The 11,443-nt window shown below is 46.1% G+C and overlaps 1 protein-coding gene across 1 annotated transcript in view; it reads left to right on the top strand.

The window, feature by feature from the left end:
* The first annotated feature begins 301 nt into the window (after nt 1-301).
* Nucleotides 302-11,443, top strand: part of Mtap (methylthioadenosine phosphorylase) — a 53,185-nt gene continuing 42,043 nt past the window's right edge. The window contains exon 1 of the mRNA XM_032902124.1: nt 302-473. Within this exon, the coding sequence (XP_032758015.1) occupies nt 441-473 (33 nt within the window). The 5' untranslated portion in view covers nt 302-440. The remainder of the gene's footprint in view (nt 474-11,443) is intronic.

The following is an 11,443-nucleotide window of genomic DNA, read 5'->3' as shown; positions in this document are numbered from 1 at the left end:
ATCTCAAGCTAGCACTCTTCAGTATCCCTCCGCCCTCCCCAAAGCCCTGGAATGCGGCAGAGCCTGATTTCACAGCCCTGGCCACCGAGGCAGGAAATTCACTGCAGAGCTGGCAGTATTGCGCGACCTCACGAAGTTCTTGTGAAACAGTTAAAAGACAAAGTGCCAAACAACTTCTACTTTGACCACTGACGCGCCCTCAGACCGCACAGACCAGCAGAAGCCGGGAGAAGCCGAAAAGTCTGCAAAAGGGGCGGGAGGCGGGAACCTGATTTGAGGAGGAGGGTGCCAGGAGGGCAGCCAATCCCGCGCTCCCTGGGAGGAAGAGGAGGAGCCAGAGCCCACGGGCCCCCTGCACCGCTCACTCTCGCGCGGTGCCAGCCCCGCAGTCTCCCCTTGGTCCAGCGCTGCGGCCCGCCGTGGACTTCCCCGGTGCAGACATGGCCTCGGGCTCCGCCTGCACGGCAGTGAAGGTGAGACACCCTACAAGCTGCGATTGGGCTAATTCTGCTTGGCTCCCTCTCGTCCCTCCGCAGGGGCCGCGCCTCCGGGCTGTGTCCCCAGCCTGAGAGCCCCCCCACCCAAGGTTCAGCCGGGAGGTACAGGGGCGCGGCACCCATCGCCAGTGCACCCCGATGTCCCCAGCCTTTGAACTCATCTGCATTCCGGGCCCGGGCGGTGGTAACCGGGGCTCTGATGGGGAGTGGGGTGATGAAGGGGGACACTGCGCCCCGCTGCCACCCTCTTTCAGTACCACTCCCCCCTGGAGATGCTCCAGGCGGGAGCTGATGTGTGTCCCAGCTCGTGCAACTGCTATGCCGGTTCCTCTAGCCTTACGGGACTTGAGCTTCCGCTCTTGACTCGGCCCACGTGGGAGAGCTAGCACTTGCTCTTTTGCACGCTTCGCTTTTGCTTTTTTTCCCCCACCAAACTTAGATTTCCTTTTGCTTTGTTTTACCTCCGCAGCGCAGAGCTGTGGGAGTTCAGAGACTTTTTCCAATACTGAAAACGGAGTGCGGACCGCTCCCAGCCTGGAGGCCTCAGTCTTTAAACTGCTTTGCAACCTTGAAAGTTAGAGCTATTTTCTTAGGCCTCAGGTCCCCAGAGATCTAGACACTAGGGACTCTTGTGTGCTGGGAACAGCTGGCCAGAGGAGAGCATGAGTTCAGAGAGTTGGAGTGAGCCTCCCTCCCATGGGTCTTTTAAACACATCCTGATTGATGGGTAGAGAGTGGAATAACAGAGCACAGGAAAAACTAGTGGCTAAGTCCTTTCTAGCCTGTTTATTATTAGCCAAGAACGCAGTTAATTTGATTCACTTTGGGAATTTCTAACCCGCGTGATGCAGGAAGTACAGTTCTCTTCAGGCATCCTTTTTGATTCCCTGCAGTGCTGTTTGATTCCCTTGCGAGAGGCCCATCTCTGCATTTAGCCTGCAGCCTGCCTGGGCTTTGTATCCTGGGGCCTTGCAGGGCTTCAGGAACCAACCAGGATGAGAGCAGGGGGTGAGGTGGCTGCACTAAGACATACTGGCCAACTTTTTTTTCCCCCCGATTTCGAGAAGGAATATTTACATTTATACAAAGCCACGGGTCTGTGGGGATTTTACCATATTGTAGGCTGGAAGGGCTAGAAATATGGTGTCTGTATTGAGTATAATTCAGTTCTTAGGGGTGGAGATAATTCCAAATGTCCATGGGTCACATGCACCTTTCTCTTAACAGCATATTTTACATGGGGCCAGATGTAAATATTTGTTCTTAACTGAAAAGGGTGTACCTTGGCATGTAAAATCCAAGAAATTTCACTGAGGTAGAGCCTATGGTTTGAAGATAGACCTATTAGTCATCTTTGTCCCACAATGTGAGTAAAACCAAAATGGCTAATATTTCAGACTTAATCAGCCCAGTCAGGATGATGTTATACGTGCGAAGACCAGCATAGCTCAACAGAAAGAATTTGCTTTAATTCACATTCTGGCCAGCACACAGTTTCCCTGTAAAATGGACTGGCCCACTTAGGAGCAGAAAGAGCTATGTAAATATTGAATGATATGTATTTTTTTTTATCTTGGCATGCTTTTGAAGTAAAACTTAAGAGATATAAATGGTGCTAGGAATGCCTGCCGAGTTCTCTCCTTGAGATTACAACAGCTGACAGCATTGCTAATAAGAATTCATGATGTCAGCACCATATTCCATAAACTGCTAAGGCAGCATCCCAAATAGAAATTATGAAGGGTCAGTATCCAGAGCAAAATAACCTATAAAAAGGATATCTTAGGGCTAGAGTGAAGCAGCTTAGTCTCTGGAGTGCTTGCTGCCCAAGCGTGAGAACATGACTTTGAACCCTCAACACCCATGCCAGGGAGCTGCGTCAGAGTCAACAGTCCTGTCAGTAAAGAGGCAGATACAGGTAGACTCTTGGGGCTGAGTACTAGCCAGCCTAACTAAATTGGTGAGCTCTTGATTCAGTGAGAATGCTTTTCCCATTGAAAGACAGGTTAAGTTTAACTGAGGAAGACACCCCTGGCCTTTGCGCACACATATGTGTGCGCACACAAACTACATTTTATCTGTGCATCAGGTAATAGAGGTAGATTGTTCATTTGAGGTCATAAGACCATGTAGATTCTTTCTTACAGATGTGAAGCTGAAGCCCTCCCTGACAGATGTCAAGTGTCCCATATAGGTCCTAGATAATAACAGACTTAAAGCGTAGCATTCCCAGCAAATAGATATTTCTTCGACCTGAAACAGTTTCTGTTACTTTACTGTGTGAGTGAAGAGGTCATCCTACCTTAGGAAATAGAGAGCTAGAATTATGGAAAACCACTGGGCATTCTCCAAGAATGGGTGTAGGAGGTACATTTGTGTCTGGCAGGTGGCATGTGGCCTGACTCACTGCACCATTCCCATCTGTTACTGAGAAGCAACCGTTTTATTATATACCTCAATGAGAATATTTCCACACTGGACCTGAGAGGCCTGGTCTCCTATTCCAGTGCTACCAGCTTCCATCAGCAGTGAGCCATAGGGTCCCCTGCTGGAAGACCAGTGTTGATCACACCTACTTTGAGATGTTGTTAGATTTAACTACAGTAACAATTTGCACACCCAGCTCAGTTCTTGCTCTGTTAATGCTAACTTTGGTACCTTCCTTTGTAAATGGAAATATTGCCAGGGCATCGAGTTTAAATTCAATACCTTTGGTTTAAGAGATATGATAGACCATTCAGATGAAAAGCATCCAGTTTTGCACGGGCAGTATGATGTTCATTATCTCAACGTAATCTCTCTGTCTCCTGGCAGAATCCTACCCAAAAATACTTATTGGGAACCTACCTTATTGGGAGTACACAGTTGAGTGAAACAATGTGGCTGTTTTCTTTAAGTTTGTCTTGTATTAGGGCTGGAAGACTGACTAGTTTGCAGGAGCTCATCGGCATCATGGGAGAGGACAGACAGAAAAGCCCTTTAGGCAGTGATTTTTAAGCTCTGTTACCAGTCTGGTTGTTTGAAGAGATGGGGTAGTCGGAGGTGATGAAGTCATGGTTGTAGAGTATCCTTGATGGCAGTAGCACCTTTGTAAAAGGCATCAGGCCCTGAGAGCCCTATGCTTCTGTCCTATAAGAGACCCTCTGTGAACCAAAGAGCTCTCCCAGACACTAAATCGGCCATAATCTTGAGTTTCTCAAGGGCCAGCAGATTGTGAGAAATATGTTAGTAAGTCTGATTTTATTATAGCCACTTAGGCACATGGATGACAAGCTAATAGTTGAAGTAATGACAAAGAACCTGAGATTACAGTGGACAGCGAGGACCGAGGAAAGTCTGGGGAAGAATTGAGCATAAAGGCCTTGAAATGGAAACGTCTGTGCTCGTGATCATGAGAACTAGTTGGGTGTAGGCCTTCAGGATGTAAGCCACAATAAAAAATTTGCTAGTACCCGGAGGCAGAGTTTTGAGCCAAACTTAAACTATGTAGAACACATAGTGAGTTCTAGGTCAACTGTGGCTGTACAGTAAGACCCTATCTAAAAAAAAAAAAAAAAAAATGCATTTGATTCTAAACACTTTGGAAGCCATGTAAGGATTCTGAACAGGGAGGTAGTGTCTGATTTTTATTTTTAAGTGATTTCTTGGCTGTTCTGTACAGAATTGCCTGTACTGGGCAAAGCACAACATCTGGCCAGAAGCCATGGCACTTGTGCCAGTCTGGGCCGGTAGCCAGAGAAGTAGTGAGGAGAGATAGGATGTGGGAACAGAGCAAGAGGGAAAGGGTGCTTCCTCTGTCTGGCTTCCAACCCTAAAGGTACTGAGGAGCCCTTTCCAAAATTGAGGTAGGAGGGGTCTCTCTACTACAGTAGAGGAAGAGCTGCAGAGCGTCCAGGGTCAAAGGGTAGAAGATAAATGGAGACATAACGTTCCTGCCCATGAAGCCCATGGATGGAGGCAGCAGGAGGCAGAGGCCATGAGTTAATAGGAGGGCATTGTCCAGGGACTTCAGAGAAATGTTGTCCAGGTTTAACCAGGGGCTAGCAGCGTGCTTGATCATACAGAAGGCAGAGCAACTCTTTGCCCTCTAGAGAGGGAGGGGGATTTGAAGAGCTGCTTCAGTGATCTAAGTTATACCCCTGGCCAGTGTCTCCTCTGGGAGATAAGAAAATTATGTTACTCATGCTTAGATGGACAGGGTCCCTCTGGAGGTCAGTAGTAGACTTCAAACAGTGGCAGTAAGGGAGACAGCAAGCCCGAGTGTCCCAGTTTGGAAGATGGCTTTTAAAACTCTTCTGGACCATCTTGAAAATGACTGCAACTGTTCTGTGGGATCAGCCTGAGCTTTGCAGTACACAAAATATATCCTTAGGCTCTCCCCAACAACGTGCCAACAGTACCTCCTCCCTCCTGTGACAAACAGATGTATTACATACTCTCAGACACCCCAGAAATATGAAAGTTATTTCCTATTTGGTTAAAGACCCCTGGGCCATTGCCTGAGGGACTGCCTGGTAAGGAGAGATAGGAACCCCCATTTGTATATCTGCCTGCAGAGAAAGGCAGGGAAATAGGGACCTGAGTTGCCTTGGGGAACTTAATTACCCTGTGTGTTTTGCTAGGGGTGGCAGGGTATGGAACAGAAACCGATATCATGTAGGAGTCCATTTGATTTTCATGCTGCTTCTAAATGCATGAATTAAAAGTCTGACCCACATAGAAAAAAAAAAATGAGGAAACAAGCAGCTAACATGAATATCCCTATGTGAGGATCCTGAGATCCTTACCTGGATCTTGGGTAGGAAGAAGTCATTGGTTTGACTCTGTCTCTTCTAGAGACCTTCGCTTACTTGTCTCCCAGCCCTCAACACTTGCCCTTCTCCCTCTTCCTGTTCTCAGAACCCTCAGGATTCCATGGAGGGCTCACGCAGATAGTCCAGGATAGCCCCCTATCTCATCCTAATTTACTTACATGGAATAATATTTATAGGTTTGGGGGTTGGAATTTAAACAGCTTTTTTGAGGAGCCTCTTGAATATCCCCTGAAAACCCACATGCTAAAGGTCATGGCCTGTTACGCTGTGGGGAGATGGACCCTATAGGAGGTCAGCTTTGTTCTGGAAGTTTCTTCGTGGTCATGTGAGGCGTGCCATTAGCATTGGCTTTGGGACAACAGGCCCGTTTTGTTTCCTTGCCGCTGTGATTTGGGCAGCTTCCCTTGCCTCTCCTGTCCTTCGCACCTCAGTATTCTGCCTCGCCATAGGGCCCAAGTGACCACGGACTAAAACTTAGAGGCAAACCTTTGCTCCTTATGGTTGGTTTTTCCCACATACTTTGTCTCCCCGTGACAGAAAGCCGGGTGAATGGCAAAGGAAGGGTCATTATGCAGCCTGACATATTCAGCTAGCCCACCTTTTAGAAGTTTGTGTTTTAAGCAGAGCAACACACTGGAACCAACCACCAAGCTTCAGATAAAATGTAGGCCTTGCCCCATTAATCAGATCCTCTGCGAGTTTGGGGTCTCGGCATGTGGGGGCTGCTGATATCCATCAGCCAAGTAGCAAAGGAGGAACTTAGGCCACATCCTGCCCACAAGCAAAAGAGACCTTGAAGGAATATGGTGAGTTTTGAGGAAAATGCTCCTCAGAAACCAAATAGTTGGTTTCAAGTGTGAAATGTACTAACTTTAGGGCGCCCAGAGGCTGTCCTGATCTTCCAGGCTCTCCAGACTTCTCTGACTTTTGTGACTGTGCTAGGTTGCTAGGATGTCCTTAGCAGAGCTCAGTAGGCTAGAGAACCTGTCCAACCAACAGTATCTCACGACACTGGAAGCTGGTTGTCCCAGATAAGCAGTGTCACCAAGAATGTTGGTTTCTTCTGTGGTAACCCTCCTTGCTGTTTGGATTTTGGGTAGCCATGTTTTCTATATATTTTGACCAAAAAAAAGAAAAATCCTCAAAGAGAACACTTGATGTTTGAGCCAAGATGAGTTGCACCCCAGGAATATGGATACAAGTGGCCCCAAAGAAAATGCTCCAGTGTATCTATCAGTGGTTTCATAAAGTCTGTTTTGTTATAGGATAAATTCAAATACCTTAGTGGGAACTGAGATTAGACAACTTAGAACAGAGCAGGGAGTCTCTCAGATTCCATCTGATGACCATCCGAGCTTCCAGTTGCTAGAACGTAGTGGTCTGCTAAACCAGAAGATTCTAGAAGGTTTCACCTCCTGGTCACTAGGATGTTAGATGAGATGTGGGTGAGCAAGAGAACCAGAGGTATGGCCTAAGATTTGACTCTGGATCTGCCACAATCCAGGAGCTCTAATCAGTCCATCAGCCTTGTAGAGTCTTTAAGCTGGGAGTGGCCTCTTTTCTGGGAGCTTCAGTTCTCATGGTCTTCCTTCTGGGTTTATCTGTCTGTGTCACATTGTCTTTTGGTAAGCGCACTAGTATTTTTTTTTTTTTTTTTTTTAGGTTCAGCCCTGTCTCCAAACACTTTCAAGTACTGAGCATCAAAACATCCATATTTAGGTTTGGACCAGGGCACAGTTTGGCCCATGGCACTCCCTGTGGAGAAAGCTTACTTACTCTCTTAGTTAGGGTTTTACTGCTGTGAACAGACATCATGACCAAGGCAACTCTTATAAAGACAACATTTAATTAGGGCTAGTTTACAGGTTCAGAGGTTCCGTCCATTATCATCAAGACAGGAGCATGGCAGCATGTAGGCAGGCTCATGGCCAGCCTTTGCTTCTTTACTCTCTTTCTCTCAGCCTTTCTCTGCCTCGATTACCCTCTCAACTCTCCTCCCCATGCCCTGAATAAACTCTATTCTATACTATACCATCGTGTGACTGGTCCCTCAAGAGGAAAGGATACCTCAGCATGGGCCCTCAGAGGCACCCCCTTCCCTCATACCTCACCACATATCAGCAAAACATATCACCTCTCTATTGTTTTATAAAACTCAGCACACAATGACACACCTGGTCTTAGTTAGGGTTTTATTGCTGTAAACGGACACCATGATCAATGTAAGTTTTATAAGGGACAACATTTAATTGGGGCTGGCTTACAGGTTCAGAGGTTCAGTCCATTATCATCAAGGCAGGAGCATGGCAGCATCCAAGCAGGCATGGTGCAGGAGGATCTGAGTTCTACATCTTCACCCAAAGGAAGCCAGGAACAGACTGAGCATCCTCAGGCAGCTAGGAGGAGGGTCTCCAAGCCTACCCCACAGTGACACACTTCCCCTAACAAGGCCACACCTTCTAATAGTGGCACTCCGTGGGCCAAGCATATGTAAACCATCACATACCTACTCCAACAGGGCCACACCTTCTAATAGTGTCACTCCCTGGGCCAAGCATATGCAAACCATCACAAACCCTGTCTCCAAATACACTAAAGTACTGAGCATCACGACGTCCATATATGGATTTAGACTAGGGCACGGTTTGGGCCATAGGCATTCCCTGTGGAGAAAGCTCACTTTGGGGGTATGTTGTCAGAAACAGAGCTCCTGTGATATCGTCCGTTTAGTTCATTTTGCAGGTTTTGTACAGACGTCCATGGCTCAAGCATTTGGCCTCTTGGTCCCCATAAGTCTGGACTTTCTGGTTTTAGTGGATCCTGTAAGACTACACACATAGGTGGTAAGTGGAGCTCAAGGACTAAAATCCCAGATAGGGATTGGGGCAGACCCCACCCTAGCTGTCTTTCCTCAAAAGCCACTCATCTTCCTGACATGAGTTCATATTCGCTTTTCTGTCTTTGGTGTTTTCAGAGTACATCTGGGAGGCAAGGCATACAGGACTCAGAAGGATGGTTCCTGAGACCAGCTGAGGTAGATGAAGGTTTTGAGGTACCAGAGGAAGTGTGTGGAGTACCTGGAGACAGACGGATAGATAACATCTCCTATTTCAGGGAGAGTAGCTGTAAGGTACAGTGTCGCAGGCATTCTTTGTGAAGTGACTGGTGGGAAACTGAGGAGAATTTCAAGCAATTAAACATGTCCCTCTTTCAGAAACCTTTTTGTGTGTGTAGTGAAGACTTCATGGATGTACAGTTGTACAGAGTTGGCCCATCAGTTCTGTCTCAGCCCTTGAACCCATTTTTAGTCATTCTAGAGTCACCTGGATTTGGGATCTGGCAAGGCGTTACTGCACTGCCTCCTGAGTGAGGATGATGGCTATGTCAGTGACATCCTCGACCACAGTTCTGAACCATGGATCCCCACCCCTCTGGGGGCTGCATATCAGATATTTACGTTAAGATTTCTAACAATAGCAAAGCTACAGTTATGAAGTAGCAATGAAATAATTTTATGGTTGGGGTCACCACAAGTCAGGAACTGTATTAAAGGGTCACAGCATTAGGACGGTTGAGAACCACTGCCTTAGATGCTCACCCAGCTACCCAGTTGTCCTGTATAGTCTGTTTCTGTAGTGTGCACTGTCACCTTGAGCAAAAGCTTGTCCCGACCAAGTATAGTCTCTTATCAAAGTATCAGAGACAGTGACTCTTTTCTTGTTGACTTTAAGCTCCTGGAAGACCCCAGAGGATTGTGGGAGTTGGCACATGGTGCACAAGCTGGAAAACAGCGGTGCCTCAAGAAACAAGGATGCTGCTCTTGTTTGTAAAGCAGGAATAATAACACAGGGCCTGTGTGAGAGAGGGTCTGAAAATCAGATAGGGTGAGGCCCATGAAGCATTCAGCTGTAGTTCTTGGGTGCTTCATCCAGTTGTAGTTCACATGTACAACCAGCAGGTGGTGATGTTGGCCACATATTGACACTGCAGGCCTCCACCCTCCAGGCCCCCGTGTACAGTATTCAGTCCTCGCCCTGGTTTCCTGTAGCAGGTGTAGGTTTGGGTGTAGGGGCAGGTTTCCATTAACAATGAGATCCAGCCGGATAGCTGGGTGGGCTTTGCTTTCCTGTCCAGTACTGTCCACTCCTGGCTGAGGGCTGAGCTACCTAATGCATGCCGATCACGTGTCCCTGGGAGGGTTTGGACGACACTAAAGCCAGGAAATAAGAGAGTAGAAGTTTCAGGAGCTTGCCTGTTCCAATCGCTGCTTTCATCCATCCTGTGTTAGCTTGCTGCACTCTGAGAGCGATTCCAAAACAAAGTAAGACCTGTTCTGTATCCAAGCCTGAAAGTTCAGTGCTGATTCAAAATCTGAGATGCTGCGGTGGCCTAGGGGACATCTTGAAATGATTGAGCAAGGTGGTCAGAAATAAAAAGTTTGAAGTTTTTTATTTGTTTGATTTTGGCTTTTATTTCATGCCTTGTAGCTCAGGCTGGCCACAGGCTCCCTATATATCAGAAGACAGCCTTGAACTTCTGATCCTCCTGCCTCCAACATAGCAGCCAAATTCCCAATGAGTCAGGTGATGGTTGTCTCATGTGCTGCTCTTTTCTTTTGTCCAGTGTGAGGATATGAGCCGGACAATCTACTAGCCCAGATACGTAAAAGATACAATGGTGAAGCCAGGCCAGCAGAAGTGCTGCTAGGATTTTGTAAAACAGAATGATTTGATATATTTGTTGATCTTAAGCGTATCGAGCAAATAACTGTTGTTATTTGAAAACACCAATGTTGATTGGTCAGTCTTTCCCATTTAGTTACCATAAAATACATCTGCTGTAATTTCAGTAATGTACCACAAGGTGGCACCAATGTCAACTGTTTTAGCCACCAGGAAATGTAAATACGCCATTCTACAGCAAAATCTCACAAATTCTTTGTTTTGGAGCTGTACTCTCCCGAGTCAGAAACGTTTCTTTTACTTTGTAAAAATTTTATTCAGTGACAAAATACGTTGACACCTTTTCATGGTAAAAAGTGCGGGGGTCATTTTCTATGAGGTTTCTCCCAAAGTCCCATGTTGTGGCCTGCCGTTGACCTGTTAAGTCCTATCTCCTTTAGGGAGTCAACACACGAGGAGGTTTCATAATGATAATGTTACTTAATTGTTTAATGTTAAGACTTCGATATCTGTCTTTGTAATTGCTCTTGTTTGTCTCTTAGACTTTGCTAGATCAACTTAATTTCTTTCAGAGATTCATTTGTTTTTATTTTACGTGCACTGGTGTCTTATCTGCCCGTGCCTGTACACCATATACGCACATTGCCCTCAGCAGCCAAGGGAAGTGTCGGATCTCCTAGGACTTGGGTACAGACTGTTGAGAGACGACGTGTGGTTGTTGGGAATGTTCTAAACTCCAACTCCAGATCAACTCAAAGGATCAGGTTTCTTTCCCCACTTTTTCTAAGAACATGGGTTTCCAGGGAGTCTCAGGAAACTGAGGGAGAAAAAAAATATGCTTGAACTTAAGAGTTAAAACTACTTGGAATAAATATTTGAATTAGACAATGTATGGAATACCGTCTGCTGTATATGAATAGCACTTTGATTTAGTTAGTATATATACATCAGTGAGAGCTTGTGACGTCACTCATCTTTAACCTGCAATCCCTTCCAGATGGTTATAGTGGCATCAAAAGAAAATTTCTTATTTTATATCATGGTATATTTAAAAAGCCCATTATCAAAAAAGTAGGCCTAAGTTTTTATATCAAGCTATCTTTACTCCATAGTAAATGTGGCAGAGAAGCAACTTTGATCAGAAAACTCTTCTTACAATTTTGGGCTCAATTTCTAACCTAAAAGTCATATTCTGCTTATTTGCGCGATTCAATGGGGAATAAAAGTAGTGCAGTCCAGAACATCGGCCTGTGTTGGCTGTGTCAAGAATAGAGAAGACCCGCAGGTTTTATTGCTTTGTGTGGGTTTCTTTGCTCTGATTCTGTTTAGTAAAAGGCTTTTACGTGGTTGCTGTTTTCAGAATCGCTTCCCCTTTGGGATGGGTGGGAACAGGAAAGGGCCTGTAAATAGGGTAAGTATCTTTGCTTGATGTGAAGCATGACCAGATATG

This window comes from Rattus rattus, chromosome 1 (genome assembly GCF_011064425.1).
Source record: "Rattus rattus isolate New Zealand chromosome 1, Rrattus_CSIRO_v1, whole genome shotgun sequence".
NCBI classification, from domain to species: Eukaryota; Metazoa; Chordata; class Mammalia; order Rodentia; family Muridae; genus Rattus; species Rattus rattus.
Note: the sequence above shows the minus strand (reverse complement) of the source record. Positions and strands in the feature narration are given on the sequence as shown.